At 52.2% G+C, this 23969-nt stretch overlaps 1 protein-coding gene across 8 annotated transcripts; it reads left to right on the top strand.

The window, feature by feature from the left end:
• The first annotated feature begins 1116 nt into the window (after window positions 1-1116).
• On the top strand, window positions 1117-23169 carry ILKAP (ILK associated serine/threonine phosphatase). 8 transcript variants are annotated; one of them, XM_047846527.1, is made up of 12 exons: window positions 1117-1259; window positions 8969-9034; window positions 9506-9562; window positions 12125-12241; window positions 13745-13871; window positions 15627-15733; window positions 16111-16204; window positions 16399-16486; window positions 17804-17925; window positions 20965-21084; window positions 22586-22667; window positions 22890-23169. In XM_047846527.1, the coding sequence occupies exons 1-12, from the start codon at window positions 1205-1207 to the stop codon at window positions 23028-23030; spliced, it is 1176 nt and encodes a 391-aa protein (XP_047702483.1). In that variant the 5' UTR covers window positions 1117-1204; the 3' UTR covers window positions 23031-23169. The 8 variants fall into 8 exon arrangements, with proteins under 8 accessions (XP_047702483.1, XP_047702490.1, XP_047702489.1 ...); XM_047846534.1 differs by having other exon boundaries at window positions 1177-1259; window positions 8969-9057; XM_047846533.1 differs by adding an exon at window positions 10853-10936 and having other exon boundaries at window positions 1177-1259; window positions 8969-9562.
• The last annotated feature ends 800 nt before the right edge of the window (window positions 23170-23969 follow it).

The raw sequence follows: 23969 nt of genomic DNA, 5'->3' as shown, positions 1-23969 counted from the left end.
TCGGCTGCCCTGTGCATGAGAGGCAAGGACATGGGAGGCTGTGAGTATTGTTACTGCAGAGTATTTCTGCCGTGAGGGAGGGGCATTTCTCTGGGGAGGGCGAGGAGTGAGCAGTCCTGCAAGAGAGAGGCGTGAAGGCTCGCTGGGCCCTTCAAAGTCCTAAAGCCAGACATCAGCAGGAATACCCCTGCAATGGAAACAAGTTGGGTTTCCTACTCATCGCAGGGAAGGAGGGAGGGAGACCACCACCCTGGAAACGTCAGTGGTCAGATGTTGGAAAGTACTTAGCAGACTGGGATGCGTGGTGGGTAATTTGGGGAAACATTTTAAGGATGGGGGCTTTGCTCTGGATTCAAAAAAATGTCAACAAGAGGAAGAGATGCCCTGATAGGATGCCTTAATCGATCTTATCTGACAGGCAGGAAGATTAGACACAGCTAAATCTGTGATCGGTCCAGAAGCAGCAGTCACTCGTATTAGGCAGGGCTCGTGGCTTGGACTACGTTCACATTTTGTCTGAGTTCAGACATGATCAGAGGGGCCTCATTTTCCTCCCCCGCCAGAGCCTGATGTCCACGTTTGCTCAAATTGTGTGTACTGGGTAGGGGAACGCCGAGGCCTCGCTGCGTGCGGGCTGGCGGTCCCGGGACAGAGCCCCGGCGTCACGGAAGCGCCGTCTTTCCCGCCCGCCAGGAGCGCGGACAGGGGGCAGGCAGATCGAGGGAACACGCCCTCCACACCCCGCACTTCCCCGGGCTTCGGGGTCAGCGCCGACCGCGGCGGTGTGAGGGCTGCGGCACGGAACGCCTTCCCGCACAAGAGTGCCCACTACGCCGGTCCCCTGAGCTTCGGCAATTCTCCCCAGGCCGGCTTCCTGGCACCGGACGCCCTACCGGAGGACAGCAGGAAGAGCCAGACCCGCCGCCTGCCGGGAACGTGGCTGCCGCGACGTCGGCTCCGCCCGCCAGGGCGAAATCAGCCTCGGCGCATGCGCGCCGCCCCGCCCACCCGCGCGCGGGACTCTGGGGTGGCCGCGCCACGCCGCGCGCCGATTGGTGGTGTTCCGGGCCCGCCTTCGGGTGATTGACGGCGCCCGGGCCGCCACCGCCCCGCCGCCGCCGCTGCCGCCGCTGCCGCCGCCGCCCTCGGGCTGCGCGACCGCCGCTGCCGCCGCCACCGCCGCCGCTGCCGCCCAGTCTCGGCCATGGACCTGTTCGGGGACCTGCCGGAGCCCGAGCGCTCGCCGCGCCCGGCTGCCGGTAAGCGGGTGGCCGCCCGGCCGGCCAGGGGAGGGCGCGCGGCGGCGGCCTGGAGGCCCGCGGCGCCTGAGGCGGGCGGCGGGGCGGAGCGGGGGCGAGCGCGGCCTGCCGGGCCGGGGTGGCGGGCCCCGCGGCGCTCCGGCGCGTCTCCGCCATGTCGGCTGCGCAGGCACAAGGGCGGGCCCGGGAGCCGGCCGCGGGCCGCCGCGTCCTTTGTGTGCGGCCCGCACGTGCGGCGGCGGAGGGTCGGCCCGAGCCCGGGGCCCCGCGCGCACCACCCGGCCTCGCGGCCTGGCGGCCGACTCCCCGCCGCTGTCCTTGCGGCCGGGCCGCAAATTCGGGGCTGCGGTCCGCTCTGGTTCCACCCCCGACGCCGAAGCAACCAGCGGCGCGGTCCTTCGCGTTTCTGACGCCCAGAGGGAGGGCTCGTTCCCAGCGTTCTTAGGATTTTACTTTTCTCAGTAGTTTCTTCCTTCCTTCCCGGGGCCCCACGACGTCCCCCGTCTCCCCAAAGGCCAGAGCACCGGCGCAGGTGCGCGCATCGGCTGCGCCCGGGCCTCGGCGGCCGTGCGTGTTCTCATCGCGGTGGTGTGAGCTCCGCCGCGCTCGAGCGGCCTGGGACCAGGCCTTTGTTAGCCCAGCGCATCCTAGGCGTTGTGGCCGCCCCGGGTTTCGCTCGGCGAGGCTGATCATTGCTTTCACACGCGGGGACGATCAGGGAGACGCTCCACTCTATAGGGCCTCCTTTCTAAGCCTAACTTGGTGGCAGAAGACCTGGAAAACTTTGAAAACAAGTTCAGATTTCCAGGCTTGCCTCCGTCCACTAAATCGGAAAGCAAGGTAGGGTCCTGCATCTATGTGGTTAAAATCCCCAGGGGCTTTTGGCCAGTGCGGCAGAAGTCTGGAGACTGTGGTTTGGAAACTACTGTCGTGGGGAACAGGGGGGTGTACAACGAGCTCCAGTCTGTGCCTGCAGAGAGCTTAAACGGGAATGCAAGTGATTATAATTAAAACTGGCAAAAGTTAGCGACCGTGGGAAATGCCGCAGGGCCTGGAGGAGTGATTGTAGTCCATCCAGAAACGCTGGGGAAGGAGGCGGTGCTGGGATGGGGCCTCTGAGCTTGGGTGGACTTGTGATTTGTCTAGGCAAGGGAGCGATGGGGCGGCGGCATTCAGTTCTCCAGTCTGTGTGAACATACTAGTGTGGAGGAGTGGTGAACTTGGGGCTCTTAAGGAGGGGTGGTCCTGCCCTGCGCCAGGCCTGGATTCTGGCTTGTGGCGCGTGAACCGTCTGGCCAGCCTTTATGGGGCCATCATTCCCAGTAATGGCACCGTTAACTCTTCCCCACTTACCATTCTGATGGTACAGAAGCATCTGAATAACTGTCTTTGAGCCTGTGTGCTCAACTCGACCATTCACTTCCTAAATTGTTCTAGTTGGGGTTAAAAGCTCTGGCCTGGTGTGTGCAGTCTTTTTTTTTTTTTTTTTTTTTTTTTTAAACCCCGTTGATGGAATATACCTTCTCTCTGAGTATGTTTGGGGCAGAGTGTGGATTTGCGGATGTGCCTGTAAGCCTATCATTTAAAAAAACAAAAAAAAAACAAAAAACTGTGACTTTTTACCAGAAATTAATTTGCTCAGGGGAGGGCACCCTTTAGGTGATACAAAATCTGACAACTCAGAAGGCTTACAAGTTGGTACTTGGCAGCTTGCCACCAAATCCAGGGTAGGGGGGGAGGGTGTCTCCAACCCCTGGCTGAGATGCCAGGGTGGCAAAGGGGCTGCAAAGTGTTTAAACCCCTGTTCCCTGGATGAGTAAACTGCCCCCTGCTTGTGGGAAGGGCACTGACACTGCCCAGGCCCTGCTGCTTGGCTGAGTATATTTTTTAAAATAGCTTTAAAAACAAAGAAGGCATGCTTTCTGAATTTGTAGATGGCCAGAAGCTGAGCGGGATAAGCAGTAAAGTGAGTGGTAAGAATTGGGATCCAAAGTTCTCTGGACGCGCAGTTGGTTAAAACTGACAACATGAGAGTTAACAGGTTGAAATCACTTGAACAAGAACAGATTCTGATTTCACTATCTTGTGGACATACTGTGATTTTTGAAAAATTAATTTGAACACCATATTTTGTTTTAGAAAATCTGTGGTATTGACTGATAAAATTAATGGACTACATGAAAGGAAAATAAGGTTGGTTTCATAAAGTGGATGGAGGGGTGTCTGGGTGGCTCAGTCAGTTAAGCATCTGACTTTGGCTCAGGTCATGATCTCGCCATCTGTGAGTTCGAGCCCCATGTCAGGCTCTGTGCTGACCGCTCAGAGCCTGGAGCCTGCTTCGGATTCTGGGTCTCGCTCTCTCTGCCCCACCCCTGCACATGCGTGGGTGCTCTCTCTCGCTCTCAAATAAAGAAACATTACAAAAAATAATACAGTGTATGGAAAGATGAGGCAAAACTGCATCATCGTGACCCTCACATATGATGTCCAGGTGCCACAGATTTCTGAGCTAATGCAGGCACCGGTAAAAGACCAGTCATTTTCACAGTCCTGGAGAAGAGTGGTTTTGGACATGTAGTCAAACTGGTTTCAAATCCACTAACTGCCTTCTGTGGCCGTTCCCCATATCTGTAAAATAGGATTGCTGGCGTCTTCTGTGAGCTCATGGATTAGAGAGAGAACTACATGTAAGGTGCTTAGCACAGGTGTAGCACATGGTCAGTGCCTAGTGGATGTTAGTTAGTAAATGAACTGTGAACTTCAGCGGCTACCTAAAAGAGAATAAAAATGCACTCTTAACTGGATTTTGTGAAAAGGTAGGAAATTTCACACTGCTCAGCTCACATCAAGTGTATTTTGTTTAAGTAGCTCTTTGACTTTTGTTGTTGTTGTTGTTTTAGACATTCCATCTAATGCTCCTGCCTCCAAGCCTTTTAATTTTTTTTTTTTAATTTTTTTTTTCCAACGTTTATTTATTTTTGGGACAGAGAGAGATAGAGCATGAACGGGGGAGGGGCAGAGAGAGAGGGAGACACAGAATCGGAAACAGGCTCCAGGCTCCGAGCCATCAGCCCAGAGCCTGACTCGGGGCTCGAACTCACGGACCGCGAGATCGTGACCTGGCTGAAGTCGGACGCTTAACCGACTGCGCCACCCAGGCGCCCCAAGCCTTTTAATTTTTATGATCTGAAGAAACATGTAGAAGGAACACATTAAATGTTTTCAGATTTTGTGCTAAATTATTAGTTTTCACTCCCCTTACAGATTAGATTGCTGAGTGAATCCAGTCTTTTGTGTGTAGAGGGTTTGTCGAAAAGAGGAAGTATGTCCATGTCAGACCGGAGTGAAACTTCTCTGCTGTATCATACTCCTGAAAGAGCTCACTTGATGTCTTTAAGGTCAACAGCTTATAATTGATAATCCAAACAAGTTAAAGGTGTCCTGGTTTAAAGTTGCTTTGGCAGTAAGCTGGTTTCAGTTTTATAGGGTGGTTCTTTCACTTACTAGGTTGCTACGCCAGTGTGCTTTGAAACTGACGGTCAGCTGTGGGGACTAGGTAAATACTGCAGGACAGTCTGTCTTAAGGATATTTCTTGGGAAAAAACCTAGAGACCTAAATGTAGAAAAAGGTTAAGATACTAGGGAAAAAAAGACTTTAATTATAAAACTTCAGCGATAAGCAAGGGAAAAAACTCATAAAAAATTAAAGGGGATTTAGCTATATAAAAATAAAAAATTCTGTGGGACAAAATAACCACAAAGGCAAACGATGAACAGAAAATAATTTAAGTACACATTACTAATGAGCCTTAATAAATGAAAGGCTCATACGCACTAATAATAAAAAAAGACTTTGGTGCCTGAGTGGCTTAGTTGGTTGAGCCGACTCTTGGGTTCTGGGAAGAGTCGTGGGATCGAGCCCCGTGCTGGGCGTGAAGCCTGCTTAAGATTCATATTCTCTCTCTCTCTCTCTCTCTCTCTCCCCCCCTTCTCCCTTCTCTTCCCCCCTTCCTCTCTGTCTCCCTCTGTTCCTCCCCCACTTGCATGCATGCTCTCTCTAAAAAAAAAAAAGAAAAAAAGACAAATAACCCATTTGAAAATGGTCAAAGGCCATTCATGGAAGTTCATGGAAGAAGAGATGCGAATGACCAGCAGCTGGAACCAGAGCTGCGCTTCCTCAGTCACTGGGGAAAGGAATAGCACATCACTGATGGTTCCATGTTTTCACCCATCACGTTGAAATTTGTCAACATGGCGGTGAGGATGGAGAGGAACGGACATTCTCGTGAAGTGTGTTGGGAGTGGAAGTTACCACAGCTTTTGGGGAACGAATGTTGGCATCTGCCAGGCTTAAACCGCTCATACCCTTTGAGCAGCAGTCTAGCACATTAGGTAGGGGACATGTCGGTGGTTTGCTGTGGCATTGTTGGTCCTGCGGGACACTGGAATCGGCCTGCGTGCCCACCAGTAAGGGAACTGGACGACCCGCCCCCCGACAGTACCTAGCTGTCAGGAAGAGTAATTCGACCCAGGTGTGCTAGCTGGAATGAGCCCCGAGGGCTTAATATGAACAGGGGTGTGTGTGCTGTTGTGTGCAGTATGCTTCTGCCTTCTAGAAATTAGAATGCTCGTGCACAAGGGCATCAGCCTGAAAGAAAGTGGAACGTGCACGCTCCTCTGTTACTGTGGGGGGGGGAGGGCAGAGTGGGGGCTTTTTCTGATGCTTCTGTGGTACATTGCATTTGAGCCTGAAAAGATTCAGGTGTAAAGAACAGTTGAAGCCAAATATTTGACCCTCTTGTTGCTTTAGTGCGCACGGCAGCCGTTAGCTGATGTGAATATGATCCACCCAAAAGTAGTTTTCTCAGCTTCAGAATGTAGATGACTCAAAACAAAAAACCCTAGGTGAGATTAACTGTAAAGAAAAACAGTCTTTAGCCTTGTCTCATTCTTCATTAAGTTCTTGTATTTAGAATTCTGGGGGGCCTTCTTCCAAAGTTTTGGGTCACAGTTACATTTGTCTTAATTATTGCAGCCCCAGATACTTTGAATTACTATTTACCCAAAATAGAATGTAAGATTCTGGCTGATCAGAAGTTTTTGTTATAGCATCTATGACTTACAGATTTAAAAACAAAATTTTTTTAATGTATACTTATTTTTGAGACAGAGCGTGAGCAGGGGAGGGGGGCACAGTGGGGGGGGGGGCACAGAATTGGAAGCAGGCTCCAGGCTCCCAGCCGTCAGCACAGAGCCCGACGTGGGGCTGGAACTCATGAACCGCGAAATCATGACCTGAGCCGAAGTCAGATTCTTAACCGACTGAGACACTCAGGCGCCCCCATAAATTTTTTTAAGATTTTATTTTTAGGTAATTTCTACACCCAACATAGGGCTTGAACTCAGAACCCCGAGACCAAGGGTTGCATACTCTACTGACTGAGCCAGCCAGATACCCCACAGATTTTTTTTTTTTTAAGAATCCAAATGCAAGCTATTTGATCCTTTCAGCGACGTATTCCAGAGATCTAGAGCCTCGAGATTGTGTTCGTGGGGTTGTTGGAAGGGTTAAATGAGATGCCGTGTGGAGGCAGTGTGGCACCTCACAAGAGCATGGACTGGGAAACCAGGCTGCCTGGCTTGGACTCCCCACCCCTTACAGGGTTTCCCTTGGGCATTATTGCGCCTGATTGCCTCAGTTTCCTCATCCATGAGGAACACAGTAATGGTACTCACCTTGTAAAACTGTTGTAAGGATTGATGCACTGAAGATAGATAGAGTGCTAGAATATAGAACAGTGCCTGGAAGGCAGTAAATGTTCATTATTTTTACAAGCCATTCTCAGCTGTGGCCAAAAGAAATGAGATGCTCTCATGTTCAATTGAACTAGCACTTACGGTATTCCAGTATCCCAGAGTGAGAAGGAGTGGAGAAGCGCGTTCGATTCAGCCCGTGGAGATGGGCCATTGCCTGGGGTGGTGCTCAGATCCGTGCACTGCGTCGGAGTTGTAGCCACAGGGTAGAGGCCAGGCCGGGGCTGTGCTGGGAGTGCTGTTGTGAGGAAGGCTCGCAAGAACTGAAAATGTCTTCCCTGGGGAGAGAGGACTTCCCCATTGGACAGTGGCAGTAGAGGGACCTGATTCAGATGGGTAGTTTAATTCAGAAACGAAAACCTGACCTGGCCCCAGCGGAAGGGTGGGTTGCTTTTCAGGTCGGCCCCCTCCCTGTAATGTTCTCTCTCCTGAGACGCCTGGCCCTCGGGCCCCACTGAACGCAGTGTGCCTGTTCTGCATTTGGAGTCTGTTAGGAGAATGGGCGTTTGAGGCTCAGACACAATGTGGTTTGGGTTCCTCTTGGAAGTGCCCTGTCGGAACATTAGGGATCCTGGGAGGAGGACTGTTGACTAAGTGGTCATTCTGCATGCCATTAAATGGCCTGGCGATGCTGCTTTTTGAATACTTTCTGTAGGGTGTTTATGTCATGTGTGAGATAAACGGTAGTATTTGCAGTTAGTTTGGGAAATCCTGAGGGAGAACGGTATAATTTAATGAAATAGACATTTCCCATTTGAATTAGGCTGTAAAGCAGAAGAGTTATTACTTTTTGTTAAATCAGAAATTTATCAGGTATTTAAGGTACTTTTGACCTAAAAACTCCTGAAGATACTTCTTTCCTTGGAGTTTCTGTATTTTAATTTAAACTTTTGTTTTTAAAAGAGTAGGATTGATACCCAGTTCGTTTCTACATAGAGGCAAAAGGACGCTACGGAGCCTTTTGGAGCTTACAATTGAACTGGTTGTGAAGCGAGGACATTTCTGTACCTGAACTCCGAGGAACCAGAGGGGGCCAAATGCAGGATGGGATTGTGCACACCTGCGTCTTCAGCCCTTACACACACACACACACACACACACACACACACACACCCCGTTCAAGTGTTTAATAGCTTACGTAGAAATTTGGGGAAAGCTGGAGAATAAGGAACGGTGGTTACATTTTATGTGGAAAGGGATAATGGAGTATATAGCATTTAAGACAGGTACTTTTGGTGTGTAAATCTTCAGAGTTTTAGATAAAAAATTTCCCTGGCTTTCCGCTGAGTTTATTGTCTTGGAGTATCTGAAATTCCTCATTTTCTCCATAGATGGTAATTGACGTGGGCACTTGCTGGGGATGCGAGGTTAACACCGATTTGCTTCCTTCAGCCCCTCACCTTCTCTGTGCCCATTTGTTTGACCTTCTATTTGGTGGTCAGTTCAGAATGCTATTGAAATAGGACTTTTGAAGACCACATATCTTGGAAGAGTCCCTCTGTCTTTGAAGTTTTATCTTGAGGGACCCAATAATTGTTTTCTTGGCCTAGAATCCGTATTTTTCTTCCCAGGATTTATTTTTAAAGAAAAGTTTTTAAGCGTTTGTTGCTTTCAGGCATGAAATTATTGAGGAAAAAAATGTTTGTTTTCCTCAAAATACCCAGTGGCCCTTCAAATGCCAGTTGGGTCGTCTTTCATTGCTTTTCTGTTGACTGTAACTGTTGGAAGCAAATGTCCGTGTTAAATAGCCGTCCAGAAAATACTTTAAAAAAGTTTGTCCAACAAGGAGAAAATTTGAACTTAATAGTAAACATCTCAGAAGGTGCCCCCCCCCCCCCGAAAACGTGTCCTGGCCGGTGACCAGATGCTCTTTAAGCAGGTGCTCTGTGTTGTAGGCAGAGAAGCTCAGAAGGGACCTCTGCTCTTCGACGACCTCCCTCCGGCCAGCAGTACTGACTCAGGTACAGTCTTCAGGCTCTCCCAGGTGTGTGTCAACGTGTCATCCTGGGGTTGTAGTTGTCTCAAATCTTTCTCCCTTTCCCCCATTTTCAACACACAGATGTTTTAGGTGTTGGACTGTCTTAAGTTTTGAATCCATGGCATCAGGTAAGGCAGAAAAATCCACTAGTCGCTAGCCCTGAGGAGCTGCATAAAAACGTTGAGCAGTTTCCTCCGGTTCATTTGAGTGTTTACTTTACCAGCTGAAATCAGATTTAACTCTTTCAGGCAGATTTTTGTTTCCTTTGATTGATAGGACTTTAAAAGAAAATAGGTTCGAGCCATTATTTACCGAAGTATGCGTTGCCACTGGATTGACACGAGAGTTTTGAGATGATTTCATTGACCTGCGTAGGTGTCCTGGTGGGATGGATTCTGAAGCTCTTGCCTCCCCCAGGTTGTGTGGGCTCACTGAGTGTTCTGCTGTGTTTCAGGATCAGGGGGACCTTTGCTTTTTGATGATCTCCCACCAGCCAGCAGTGGGGATTCAGGTAAGTGGGAGGGAAAAGGTTCAATGTGCCAATGGAAATAATACATAAAAATTGTATCCTTATGTAAAATGTATTAATAGATTTTACAGAGCTTAGGATGACATGAAACCAGCATACAGCATGAGATTTATTAAAATCACAAAAGAAATAGGCACCATCGGGTGGAAACAAAAAGATTATATACAGCATCACTTTTTGGTGATTATTGTATACTTCTTGGGGTTCAACCTCTGCAACTGACTTTAAGAATTAAGAGCTTAGTCATTTAAACTTTGTTTTTAACATTTTATAAAAAAAAAAAAAGCAGTCCGTCTCTGCCTCTGTTAGTGACAGACTCCAGTGTATTCAGCAGAAGTCTCTGAATATATGACATAGTTAAAATATTTTTAATATCCCTGAACCTATAAAAACAGATAGTCTTCTTTTTTATGGCACCTACATTAAAAAGAATTTTGATCTCAAGAAAATACAGTCTGAATGACACTGGTTTAGTAACTAGTACAGACCGTGTGCAGGAGTTTTTTTGGAATTTCTTGAAACCTTAGTTGGTTATTTTCATTCAGTCCTTATTTTTTCTCAAGAACCTTTATTGATTTGATTTCATTTTTGCCAAGCCTGTTCACATTGGTTCTACCTGTTCCCGGAAATGTTTTTTCCTTTTTACATCCCAGTTAGGTCAAAGGGGAGAAAAGAGCAGGTTCTGGTCAGTGGTCACAGTGATGAGTCTCCTCTTCTGTCTCACTGAGGACTTCTCACGTGGAATCACTCTAAGTGAGGGCAGGACAGGGGGCCACAGGACAAGAGTGAGGGGACAGGGGGCAGGCTGTCTATTTTCACCTGCAGTTATCTGCTGGTGTAAATACCTTCCTTATGTCGTCAGGTACAACACTTGCTGCTGATTTTCAAGTCGATCTTTTGTGTTACTAATTCATTACATAAAAACAATCAGTGTTAGTCTAGAATGTATGGATTAAGTTAGCATAGTTCTGTATTCAGAACAAGTTATTACAGGCCTCTAATGTGAGAATTCTCAGGTTTTCGGGGCTTTACTAAAACACCACAGCATTCTCTCATTCACAGTTAAACCTGAAACCTTGCCTATAAGGACAGCAGTCTTACAATGAAAGTTAATGCGTGCAAACATCAATTTAACAGGGCTCTTTACAGGTTTAATAAAAGAAAATTCAACATAGCTGTGTCTTAGTTCTTCCCAGGACAAAGGACAATCAACTAGTAACAACTTAGAAGATTTTGCACCATTATTAACAGGCTTGATTTTTTCGGATTTAGAATCTAACCTTGCATCCAATATATTGAATTTCTTGAGAAGACATATTCACCGTATACAAAATCGACTACATTCTAGGCCATAAAGTAAGTCCCACTAATGAATTGATTTCATATACAGACCACATTCTCTGACTACCCCCTCCAAGTCCTCGCCATGAGATCCCTGTGCCTGCCGCTCTGACTACAAGTGATTCAATTAGGAGTCAGTAACAAAGCTATAAAAATGTCTCTGTTTTGCGAGTTAAAAGAGAGGAAGATCGTTTTACATACGCACCGGGAAAGCTGGGATAAACAGTACATGACAGGAGGCTACTGGAAAGACCTTGGGGGAAAGTATATTGGAAACATCAGTGAAATTTTCTCAGTTAACGTGCTTTACTATGTGGGGCAGGGTGTGTGTAATGTCCTACTGTTGCAGATATCTGTCCTTTTGCAAGTAACTGACTCTGCAGGGACATTTTCTTCCCTTCCTCTGTACTCAGAAATGTCTGGTGAAGGATAATTGAGTAGATGGTCACATGCTTTTATACTGAAATGCAGAGAATACTTAGGGCTGCTTACTATGACAACGGCTGCCATTTATTGGGTATGTGATGACCCAGGCACTGTGATAAATGCTTCTACTTACCTCGTCCCCACCTTCCGAGATGACAGTGTTCTCCCTGTGTTACGGGTCGAGAAACCGAGGCGGGGAGGTCAAGTCACTTGCCTTAATTTGAGACTAGACTTTTCTCCTTCCAAAACGCACGCACCCTGCAGGCGCTCTTAGCTTTTTGGCTTGAGTACAGACTCATCCCTCTGCAAGTGTGAATGGCTTCAGCGGTCCTGTTTGGCCTTTCGCAATACATGGTTCTTAAAACCTGACATTTACCTCACTGTAACCCCCTCGGGGCACTTGATGCTTTCTTGACTTGTTCAGGACGTGTCACTTTGCAGATTTTGGAAACTTCCCTATTAATAAGGGCCTGTGGGTATGGAGCCTCGTGTGTGTCACAGCCCCAAAATGTGGGCTGTTTTTACCACTGACGACCCTCCTTGCAGATCCTCTCACAGTTGGCCTGAGCAGGACCTGGATCTTGACCTGTGGTCCCTCCTGGTGGGCACCCGGCCCACTGCCCACCCCTCCAAGTCCTCGCCATGAGATCCCTGTGCCTGCCGCTCTCCCAGTGCTCGCGCCGCACGTCATTTCGTCTTGGGGCTGGGGTGGAGCCTGGTCGGCTGGGAACTTTGACAGTCTGTAGCTGTGTCTGTCTGGCTTCTCCTCGTGTCCAGGTTCTCTTGACGCTTCGATGTCCCAGACGGTAAAGAACGAAGGGAAAGGAGCAAAGAGAAGAGCCCCTGAAGAAGAGAACGGCAGCGAAGAGCTTGTGGAAAAGAAAGTTTGTAAAGGTTTTCAGACAGTTTGAAAACAAATGTATTAGACTTCCCATCTTAAAACAACCCAGAGCAAAAACGAGCTCAGCTCACTTCCGTTTCGTGTCTGTATTTAAGAAACTGGCAGGGTTCTCTTTTTGCAGACAGACTTCCGAGTTTACTTTTGTCTCCTCCCCTAACTTTTCTGTTCGTCTCTGGCCCAACTTTGGTCAGGTCGGAAACCCACGTTTGTTCTTTGAGGGTTAGAAAACCCAGGTCATTTTGACTTCACCTTGTCTAGTCAACAGTTAGCTTGTCGGGCCCCCACTTTCTCTCTGACTCCTGTCTTTGTTCACGGCCTGTTGCTGAGCACTTTGAATTTGTGATCAGCTTAGTAGGCAGCTTCCCAAGAAGGAGCCTGAGGCTGGAAAAACCAGTTGAAATTTGTAGTCAGCTCTGTAACTTGTCAGAGTGGAGAAGAAATGAAAAGTATCAGTTAAAGAGAGGTAGCCGTGGATGTTCACACATCATACTGATCATTTTGTCCTTTGCCCCAGAGCTTCCGAGCGAAAGCCGTGGGGTGCACTGGGAGGAGTGTGAGGAGCCTACTAACCCGCTTAAGGACGGGGTCGTAGGTTAGCTGGTCATGGCCTTGAGCCTCAAGAGCATCGTGCTTACCAGCGACGGCTCTGTCAACGTGTTCGTTTTATTGTTTACACAGCCCTAGGGTGTCCGAAAAGGAGCTTAACCAGGCCTGGCCGTTCAGTATCAGCAGGTTTCTGTGCCCATGGTGTGTGTACTCCTTTATCCTTTTCTTCCTCACTTGAAGTAGAAGCAACTGTCTTACTGTTTGTTCAAATTCATTACCAGCCTCAGGCATGGGAATAGAGTTTCACGTGTCCAACAGGGCATTTGGGATAAACTCCATGCATGTGTCTAAACTAGGAATTTTTCTGTCCTCATTAGATTACTGACAAGACTGGGTTTGCACACAATCCCTTGCCCCAGTTTGGGACGACAGCACATTCCTTGCTCTGCTGTTAATGCCTTAACCGAAGCTGTCGGTACTAACTTGCTGTCGTCTGCTACTTCCCTCTTCAGTGTTCAGCCTTCTCTTTTTTATTTTTTGAGAGAGAGAGGGAGTTTGTGTGAGAGTGGGCAGGGGCAGAGAGAGCGAGCATGCGCGAGCAAGAGAGAACCCCAGGCGGGCTCTGTGCCCAGCGCAGCGGAGCCCAGTGTCAGGCTCGATCTCACCACCGTGAGATCATGACCTGAGCCACCCAGGCGGCCCCACTGCCCAGCCTTTTAGAGACCGTCCTTGTCTAACAGTGGTCTGATCTTAGTTACAGATTGCAGCTGGGGAGGTAGGTGGCTGCAGGGGAGCAGCTTATTCATGTGCACGGTTAGGACATCACTGAGTGAAACAGCCAGAGTCCCCTGTCCCCCCCCCCCCCCCCCCCCCCCCCGTTTGCTCTGGGACTAGGGCTTCTGGAGGGAAGAGCACAGTTTTGTATTGGCCTTTTGTTCTCTTTCCCGCAGCCTCCTCGGTGATCTTTGGTCTAAAAGGCTACGTGGCTGAGCGGAAGGGCGAGCGGGAGGAGATGCAGGACGCCCACGTCATCCTGAACGACATCACTGAGGAGTGCAGGCCCCCATCGTCCCTCATGTGAGTGTCCCTGCTCCAGCAGGCCTCTGTGGACCGTTTGGCCCGAGTTCCGTGGGCAGGTTTCAGGAGCGTGGCCTGTCCTTTGGACTGCTCGGTTCTCGATTTTGCACAGTGCTTCCCTTCCCGACGTTTTTGGTCGTCACATGGGCGGGAGCGCTCAGGTTGCTGCCAGACGCCCTGCGACAGAGAGCTGTCTGGCCCCAAGTTGTTCCCGGCTCTGGCAGAGCCGAGAACCCTGTTAAATGGGAACAGACTGCCCAGTGTCTGAGGAGCTTCCGGCAGGGAGCGCTCTTACTCTGCGAGCCCGTAGGTGGAGGGGGGAGCTGCTCCTTTGGCAGCACGTGGTGATCCAGGAGGCCGTGTCGTGGTCAGGGCCCAAAAGAGAAAGAGCAGAAATGGCATCAAGGAGAAGAACAGGGAAAATTGTCCTGCAACTGTACAGATTAAAATGAGGCCTTTGGATAAGCTCTGAGGCATGGAGGAAAGACATCAGAAGGCAGGACATCAAGGCATGTCATGAACACATGTCCCACGTGCACACGGGGGACTCTAGGGCAAGGATCACGTGTGTGTGCACCGCCGTGTTTCCACAGTCACAGTCTGTTACATTCACTCACCGGCGCCACAGTCATTAACGGACAGTGTGCTGGAGCCATTCGTGCCGGTGGCTTTTGTCCAGGTGAGGAAGTGACGGTCCCTGCTGGTACCTGGTCCTGTGCGGAGAAGACCACGTGTGTATGCACGGTCCCTGGTGTTAGGCGGCCGTTGATCACTGGTATGCTTTGGAGTTCCTTTCGAAGCCAGGAAAGGCCTCTGGAGAGCCCAGGGAGTGGGTCTCACTGGGCTCACTAAACTGTGCCCTAGCAGGTACCGTGTGTTAGGAACCAGACGAAGGTATTTAGTCACAGCTCATGAGGTCTCTGTTGAAAAGGAACTCGAAACATGTTTGAGAAAGAGCTCTGCAGAGTGAATGTCATTTCCCGTGGGCATTTTCATTCTTGCTTGAAATGCTTTAAATCGTTAATGGTGTTTATTCTGTATATGAAAGCTTTCTGGTAGAATTTGAAAGGGGAATAAGTGGTAAGGTGGGCATTGAGAATTAGCTGCTGGGTCAGTCTGAGTAACAATTCTGGAATTCCCTCTGCTCTCCGAGGTATTTTTCATGGTCTTGGATCAGTAACTGGTATTGGTGTGTTAGGTTTAAAACGAAATCTGTTTTAAATACAAGTTCTGTATTTTAGTTTCATCTTCAGTGAAAGATCAGTTAATCTTGAGTTTTGAAAAATGTGAGTTTTTAACTTTTTTTTTTTTAAGATTATTTTTAAGTGATCTCTATACCCAGTGTGGGACTCGAAACCCCAACTCCGAGATCAGGAGTCTCATGCTCCACTGACTGAGCCAGCCAAGGCCCTGAGTGTTTTACTTTTCATTTAAAAATGCCGTGAAAGTTGAGGCGCCTGGCCGGCTCAGTCGGAAGAGTGTGACTCTGGATCTCCAGGTCATGAGTTCGAGCCCCGTGTTGGGTGCAGAAATCACTTAAATGAACTTAGAATAAAAAATACCATGAAAGTTACTTCCACGTTTGTCTCAGTTAACGTTGTGTCTTTTTTCTCCGTTGTGACAGTGTGGCTGATGTCTTAGCAGGGGGCATCCTCAGTCTTTTCAGTGCTCACTGTTTGAAATAAGAGTTAGAAACCTTAGTGGACAGGAGCAATCTTTGTGAAAATATCAGTAACTGACAATTCATTCTTCCAGTACCCGGGTTTCATATTTTGCTGTTTTTGATGGACACGGAGGAATTCGAGCCTCAAAATTTGCTGCACAGAACTTGCATCAGAACTTGATCAGGAAATTTCCTAAAGGTGAGACTGAGAACAAAGTCGGTTCGTGTTCGTCTTGGTGTTTGCTGTCGGTGTAAATCAGGAAGACGGGTCACGTTGCAGAGAACCGTCAGTGGCTCTCTGAAGATGGGGCAGAAGGGAGTGGGGCTTGAGGTGGGCAGGTGGGGCCGTGTAGGTGCCTGGCGTAGGACTTGTCGTCTGCGTGATGGCACCTTGCGTGAGCTGTGTGTGTGTGAGTGAGTGTCTTGCCTTCACACCTGGGAGACTGGTCACAAACTCCACTGACCCTGTCTTACGGGCGAGGAAGTAGGATGTTCTTGGTCACGACACAGAAACAAAATGGCAGCGGGAGGAGAATTTGCCCTTAAGAGTTTGTCGTCTGGTTGCTTCCGTAACAGGAGATGTAATCAGCGTAGAGAAAACCGTGAAGAGATGCCTTTTGGACACTTTTAAGCATACTGATGAAGAGTTCCTTAAACAAGCTTCAAGCCAGTAAGTGTAATCACATAAAGATGAGTGTGTGAGGGCGCGGAGGTCTTCTGATAGTCACCCACCACCGAGTGAGCTCTCCTGACTGGTAACGTGCGCGGTCGGGGTGACAGACCTTACCATTCAGCTCTGGAAGTGAGTCTCGAAGTGCGGGTGTCGGTCGGCGGTGACCGTGTTTCTGACGTGTCTGCCCCCAGGAAGCCTGCCTGGAAAGATGGCTCCACTGCCACGTGTGTCCTGGCCGTGGACAACATCCTGTACATCGCCAACCTCGGAGACAGTCGGGTACGTGGCTCCGGAGCCGCTCCCGGGATGATGGCGCTGGGTGTGGCCGACACCAGGAAGCGTGCGCTCAGCGGGGTGGGAAGTGGTGACGGGCTGAGGTCTTTCTTGCGGGGCCGCTGCTGGGGCTTCTGCAGACTCCACGTTCCGGGCAGGGGGCCGGCAGCTGCGCCGGAGCTGTTTGCTCTCTGAGCCGTCTTGGGCCCTGCGTGCACGCACACATGCTCTGCCGCCATGGGGCTGTGGGTCAGAATGTCATCCCTGTGCAAGCAGCTTGAATATTCCTCAGCTGCATGTCTCTGACTTCAGGTGGCTGGGAAGGAACAGGGCGAGCCCTTCCCTCAACACCAAATAAGTCAAAAGTAGTTGGAGAAGCACTAGGTGATGCCGTGTCCGGAGCCCAGGCCACGTGACCGCGGGCGAGAACCTGCTTATTTCCCACTGGTGGCAGCCATTGTCCCGGCCCCAGCGGTGGGGAATGGCTTAGAGCTGGAGGGCAGCGCCCTGCCGCCTGGCTCCGCCCCCCTCCCCATGCGGCAGGACCTCTTTCAGCAAGCCTGGTGCTGCGGCAGCGGTCACGGTGACCAGTGAGCCTTCCCGCTCTCAGGCAGCACCTGGAGACCGCTGCCCGCACCCTGTCGTGTTTAGAGTGATCTCTGCATAAATACTAGGCGCTGGGGGGACAGCAGTGAGCATCACAGATGGTCCCTGTGCAGTGGGTTTTATCTGGTGATATTCTAGCAGACCATCCTAGGTCACATGTGTTGAGACTAAATAACAAGAAACATGAGTAAAATTGGGGAGGGGGCGGGGGGGGGGGAACAAAACCTTTGAGCCTGATCCAAATTTGCATCCTGTCTGCCTCCTGGCTCTGCTGTGTGACCTCAGGCACATATCTATCCTCCGGGCTTCCTGCTCCGCAGGACTGAGGTTTCCCCGGAAGTTCCCACGTGGTGGACACAGTGGCGGCAGCGAATGGAGGCACTTGGCCAGCCCGCCCTCCTGCCCTCCCCTCTGCCTGCAGAGGATTCTGGGAGTAGCAACGCCTCCCGGGGCTTTCATCCTCGTTGGGTGTCGCAGATGAGAGGGCAGCGGCCTGCGGAGGGTCAGCGACTGGCTGCTTGTCCCGCGGTGCTGGCGCCAGACTGGACCCGCACCACGGCCCCTCTCCCTGGTCGCGGTTTCTGTGACGCTTCTTTGCTGCCTGATGCTCTGAACTCGTGTTTGTCAGCGGGAGACTGAACTGAAACTCTGTTGTTAACCTTTCTCTTCACCTGGTAACTTTGAACTTCATGACCATGGGACTGTCCGTGTTCCCAGGCAATCCTGTGTCGGTTTAATGAGGAGAGTCAGAAGCACGCGGCCTTAAGCCTCAGCAAGGAGCACAACCCCACCCAGTATGAGGAGCGGATGAGAATACAGAAGGCTGGCGGGAACGTCAGGTAACAGGGCTGGCGGGTGCTCCCCGTCACCGTGGCCGGGGGGCCTCCCGGGGCAAGACTTGCCACGTTCCGCAGGGTCTGTGGCGGGAGGCGACCAAGGTCGAAGCCGGGAAGCAGGGGAATGGAGGTTGTGGGATTTCGCACCGTGTGCCTAGGAACTTTCTTGAATACTGTCATTTGTCACAACTGAATAAGCCACAGTTTTAGGCAAATTCTCCAGGAGAGAATCTGAAGTGGTGAAGACAGTAGCTCTTCGTAGCCCGCACCGACCTGCTCCGTCTGCGGCTCCGTCTCTGTCTACACCTTTGACGACCGCGTGCCCGCTCTGGTTTTCATCTGCTGTTTCTCGAAGGTGGCTGACGAGGCTGACTTCTTTCCTCGTCTTTTCTCTACTGAAGGACGTTTACCGGAGTTTGGCCAGGGCGTTTTCTGGTTGGTCTTGCAGTATGACCGTTAGGACTTGATGTTCTGTGGGGGGTGAGAGAGCAGGAAGGGGTCCGGGGAAGCCCGCGGCCGTCTGTCCCCGGAGGGGCATTTTCTGTCCATCGCTGCTGCTCTAGGCTGCTTCCGGCCAGTGGTGCACGGCCTCTGGAGAGGAGTCACAACTCTGAGAGCTCCTTTGGCTTTCTTAGAACTTTAAAATTCTGCTTTTGCCCGAACTCCTTGAAAAAATTTGGACATTGACAGTCCTGTGGCTGACAGGAGTATCAGCCATGTGGCGGCTACCCTCTGTCCCCAGGCTCCACGTCATTGAGAGCGGTGTTGAGGTGTCTTAGCGATGTCGTTTGATGGTGTGGCTAGGACGAGCCCCTCAGAGAGGGGAGGGTGGCTCAGGGCGGCGGGCCGGCTTTGTCTTCTCCACGCCCGCCCTGCCGCTGCTATTATTGACACTTTGAGACCTACAGAAAACGATATAAAATAGTAAAACATTCCAGCATCTACCCCTGGATTCAGCAGCGAACATTTTTGCCACGTGTGAGGCTGCCCTGTTTGAAGGTTCGTTGCAGACAGAACGCAGGGAGTAACTCTGGTTGCCAGGTTCTCTCCTCTCTGGCCGATCCCGATTTCCCCAGCTATTGAGCGCTGTCTTGGTTGGAAACCGGCGTCCAGTCGGCATTCACGTTGAGCTGGGTCCCTCCCCTTTCCGCGAGGACAGTCGTGCGGCGTCGCCCGCGTCCCGAGTTCACTGCCTGCTTTCACACGGCCCGTCCGTTGTTGGCGTACGTGTGTCCTGCACGTGGGAGTGCGGGTCAGCTCTCCACGTGGTTTTCTGAAGTACAGGTGGCTCTTCAGGCGTGATCATTGGCGCTCCCTGCTGTGGCTCCCGCAGTGCGTGGGACACACTGAAAACGGCTGTGCTTCAGGGGGGCGGGGCCTGCTGTGCTCACACCCCGCGCCCGTCAGGTTTCTGTGCAGAGCTGCTGGCCTGACCGGGTCTTTGGGACCTGCGGCTGCGTGGAAGCAGGCCAGGCTCGTGCCTGGGGCGGGGGAGGCCACACCTAGTCACAGGTCACCAAAGAAGCGCCTCCTTGGGTTCCTGTGGGGCTCGCGCTTTGAGCGGCTTCCGTTAGTGCTCTGGAGGCTGAGAGCGCCCCTCCCCCCACCCAGGTCTTCCTCTGCTCCTGTGCACTTTGTCCCCCTTGCTGTTCGTTTCCATGATTGTACTAAAGATGCCAGCAGGAGGCCCCCGCCGGGAGGGCGACGGTGTGGCCACAGTGAAGGGCCGGGACCGGACTGGATTCTGGTGCCAACACAGCGGCCTAGGCCAGTGAGGAACTTCCTGCCACCCGCAGCCATCTGCAAAGCATCTCTGCGTAGCATTTCCTAATGTTCCATCACTTGGAAAACCTCTGTAGACCCCCGCGAACGGCTCTGGCGTTTGCTGAGCACTCACGCGTCCCTCGTGTGCGCCTTCTCTGGTGTCACAAGCGAGGGCCTGCGGCCCCAGGGGTTTGCAGCTGCCGGAGGCCGCAGAGCACGCAGGCCCATCAGGATTGTTCTCGGGGGCATCGAGTGGGGGCCCTTTGCCCTGCTGACAGACATGCAGGCCCATTTCTAGGTTGCCTCCCCATCTCTGGATGCCTCATTGGAAAACGGAACGTGTAGGGACACCTGGGTGGCTCAGTCGATTAAGTGTGCAAATCTTGATGTTGGCTCAGGTCATGACCTCAAGGTTCCTGAGATCAAGCCCCGTGTCGGGCTCTGTGCTGACAGCTCAGAGCCTACTTGGGATTCTCTCTCTCCCTGCCTCTCTGCCCCTCCCTTGTTCGTGCTCTCTCTCAAAAAGTAAATAAACTTGGGGTGCTGGGTGGCTCGGTTAAGCGTCCCAACTTCAGCTCAGGTCACAATCTCAAAGTTCGTGGGTTCAAGCCCCATGTCGGACTCTGTGCTGACACCTGGGAGCCTGGAGCCTGCTTCAGACTCTGTGTCTCCCTCTCTCTCTGCCCTTCCTTTGCTCATGCTCTGTCTCTCCCTCTCTCCCATTAAAAAATAACAATAATAAATTAATTAAAAATCGGAATGGGTAAAAGCCTAATGTGCAGAATACTACAATCGATACAGGTTAAGATAAACCACGTTCACAGCCTGTGTAAAGAAAGCGGTGCTTCGGCATCTGGGAACAGTTACCTTCAGGTATTTTCCAAGTCCGGCTGGGTGCAAGTTCAAAGTGTCCTGCTGCAGCAGCTGTTACCCTGGCTGCGGGCTCAGATGTGGCCTGAGGGGCTTCAGGGCAAACACAAAATAGAAAAGCAGACCTAGGGCCCGACCCAGTCCTGTCACATCCAGCTTGAGTATGGGCAAGATAGCAGGTTGGGGGTCGGGGGCTGCCCCGTGCCAGCCAGGGGGTGCACCGTGCTGTCGGGTGCCGCGGGGCGGAGGCGCCCAGGATTCAGCACGGAACGTGCAGACGAGCGTGTGTTCCTTGAGGCTCAGGGCTGGCAGCGCAGGTCAGAGCAGACTCCCGGGCTCCGTCTTCCCTCTGCCTCTAAGGACTGTGGACCCACGATCTGTCACATGGAGTCTGTTTCCCCGGTTTAGGGACGGACGTGTCTTGGGTGTGCTGGAGGTGTCACGCTCCATCGGGGACGGGCAGTACAAGCGCTGCGGGGTCACCTCTGTGCCAGACATCAGACGCTGCCAGCTGACCCCCAACGACAGGTACGTGGCCGTGCCACCGGCACAGGGGTGCGTGCACACAGTCTGGTTTCCCTTCCCGACTTCAGTTTGTGTCATGAGCCTGGAGTGGGTGGAGCAGTCCTGTCGTGGGCACTGCCTGGGCCTGACTGCAGGAACAGACAGACTGCTTTCTGCCCTGGCGGGTCCCCCAGTCCAGGAGGTGAGCGCACGTGTGAGCGGGGGGTGGGGGGGGGGGGGTCCGGCACCCGGTGTCGGGGGACCTGGGCCATGTCCCTGTGGGAGAGAGAAGGGCCTCCCGGCAGAGGGAAGATGCACCGCCACTGCAGCAGGAGAGCATGACATGCGGGCGGGCGGCAGTAGCTGAGAGCGATCGAAGGATGACAGCAGGGTGCTGGGGGGCGGGGGGCGGGTTGTGCGGGGTCCTGAGTTCCATGCTGAGGAGTTTGGTGGAGAAGGGAGGTGTTGAAGCAGCGCCGGGCCGGGGCCAGAAAGAGACGGCCGGCCGTGATGAGCTGCCTGAAGATGGCACCGTGCCCGCCACGGCCAGGGCCCCTCAGCGAGGAGTTGAAGGTTGGGTAGGCAGCCTGAGGCTCAAGAGGAGCCCCGAGGAGCCTTGAGGAGCGGGCCTGCTCCCTCCGCTGTGCGAAGGCGCCTTCCCACGGCCCCGCCTGCCCAGCGTCTCGTGTGGGGCCGTGTGCGCTTGCCGGCCTTGGGATCTTGGGACGCTTCCTTCCACCAGCCCCTCCTCTGGTTTTCCAGACCCTGCCCGGGCCCCCCTGTGGCGTGCGCTGTGCCAGCTCCCCTGCTCTGGGTTGTAGTCGTGGCTTTGTGTGACCAGTTACTCGGGCTCTGTCACCACGGGAGGGGGGCGGGGCGGGAGCCTCCCCGGACGTGCACCTGCTGGGCTCCAGGCACCCTGCGTGATCACTGAACACTGTGGGGGACGCGCCCGGCCAGAAGACAAACCAAGACCTGGGTGTTAGCATGAGCAGAGAGGGATGACCACCTCAGAGCTGTGGGGGAGCCCCCCTCTGCACCCTCTTGTTCCCAAGGACTTCCTTCGGGAGTCCAGAGGAGGGGGCCTCTGAAAGGGACCTGATCCTGTTCTCAGACCACAGACGTACCTGGTTGTCCTGCCTGCCGTGTTGGACTCTCGCAGCGCTTCGTGAGGGCTCGAGGCCCTCGTGTCTGTGTCTACACGGTCACGTGGTGGTGGAAATTCAGTGTGTTTGCCATAACACCTGATGTTTTTATTCCACAATTTACCTCGAGTTCATCTAAGAAGTACCTAGCGTTTGGGTTAGTCCATAATCATCTTGTGGGCGGACAGAAGGGTAGTCCAGTTTTGATGGGCAGTATCACAGCTCTAAATGCTAGTTTCCACCTCTCATAGAAGTTAAATTGTTTGTAAAAAATTCTTAGCCTTTGAGTAGTTGGATAAGTATTTGTTTTACCTGCATTGTCCAGCCATTTGATAACGTTTGCTGCTAAAACCCGTTTATATTTCTTCTTCCCGTTGCAGGTTCATTTTGCTGGCCTGTGACGGCCTCTTCAAGGTCTTTACCCCGGAAGAAGCTGTCAACTTCATCTTGTCCTGCCTGGAGGTAAGAGCTCACCCAGTACCAGCTGCTCGAGCTGCACGTGGCTTCCTCCCCGCGGCCCCCCAGTGCACTTTTCCTGTGTGAACTCCACCCAGGGGACTCATCGGTCCTTTGGTCCTGCTGCCTGGCCTGACGGAGGCTGGGGAGCAGTTCCTCCTTTCCGAGACCACGTCTCGGAGGGTGACCGGATCCCCCGCTCACCTGTGCCCCTTTGCTGTCTGGCAGGATGAGAAGATCCAGAGCCGAGAAGGGAAGCCCACAGTGGACGCGCGCTACGAAGCAGCCTGCAACAGGCTGGCCAACAAGGCGGTGCAGCGGGGCTCGGCGGACAACGTCACGGTGATGGTGGTGCGGATAGGGCAGTGAGGGCGCGGCGAGGCCAGGGGCGCGGCATGTGCTGACTTCAGAGGTTCATTGTGTGTGTGTGTGTGCGCACATTACGTGTGTTTCGTGTACTCCTGTGGGACTCCCATGGTTGTAAATAAAGGTTTCTTTTTTTTTTCTAGTCTTTGCGTTATTACATTTGAATGATTCTTGACCCTTCAGAGATTGTGTTTGCTTTTGGATGTGCTCTGGGTCTTTCCTTGGCCAAACCGTCATGGCATCTTGGATTGGCCTGTAGTGGTGACCCCACAGGCTGCTGTGACATTGGTAGTTCATGGGCACCTTACCTGTGCTCTTTCGCCCTCATAATGTGCCTGGTTGGGGACGTGGCATTTTATAGTGGGAAACTGAGGAAGTGACCTGCCCAGACAGGCTGTCGGAGCCTTCTGGCTTTTTTCAGTTCTCTGTGCGAAATAAGATTGCAGAACATTGTGTGGGGGGCGGGGTGCTAGGCCTAGCTGTGGCGGGGGGGGGGGGGGGGTAGCCCGATACATGAGGTGCCTCTGGCAGGCCCTCCCCGAACGACATGGAATTCATCTAATTTCTGATTCCCTTGATAATGGGTGTAGTCGGGCCCCAGGTCTCTGGACTGCCGGGTCTCCTGAGTCCCCCCATCTGGACCCCCTGGGTGTAAAAGGGGCGCTTTCCCAGTGGGGGGTGGGGGTAGGTCGGTGGGGGTAGGTCGGAGCAGCCAAGCTGCTGTTCAAACGCCTCTGAAATCCAGCTTCCAGTGTTAGGCATGTGCGTGCAGTTGGCTCTGTGCTGGGCTGAGGTCAGTTGTGAGGACATTTGAAAGGGGGACCCTTCTGGTGAAGATGTTAAAAAATGCATAGTCTGGGGGCGCCTGGGTGGCGCAGTCGGTTAAGCGTCCGACTTCAGCCAGGTCATGATCTCGCGGTCCGTGAGTTCGAGCCCCGCGTC

Source organism: Prionailurus viverrinus, unplaced genomic scaffold (genome assembly GCF_022837055.1).
Source record: "Prionailurus viverrinus isolate Anna unplaced genomic scaffold, UM_Priviv_1.0 scaffold_39, whole genome shotgun sequence".
Lineage (NCBI taxonomy): Eukaryota > Metazoa > Chordata > Mammalia > Carnivora > Felidae > Prionailurus > Prionailurus viverrinus.
Note: the sequence above shows the minus strand (reverse complement) of the source record. Positions and strands in the feature narration are given on the sequence as shown.

Coding starts and splice junctions, on each gene's coding strand:
- ILKAP (XM_047846527.1), top strand. CDS start 1,205: ATGGACCTGTTCGGGGACCTGCCGGAGCCCGAGCGCTCGCCGCGCCCG. Junction 13,872..15,626: donor AGGCCCCCATCGTCCCTCAT/GTGAGTGTCCCT, acceptor TCATTCTTCCAG/TACCCGGGTTTCATATTTTG. Junction 16,487..17,803: donor CCAACCTCGGAGACAGTCGG/GTACGTGGCTCC, acceptor CCGTGTTCCCAG/GCAATCCTGTGTCGGTTTAA.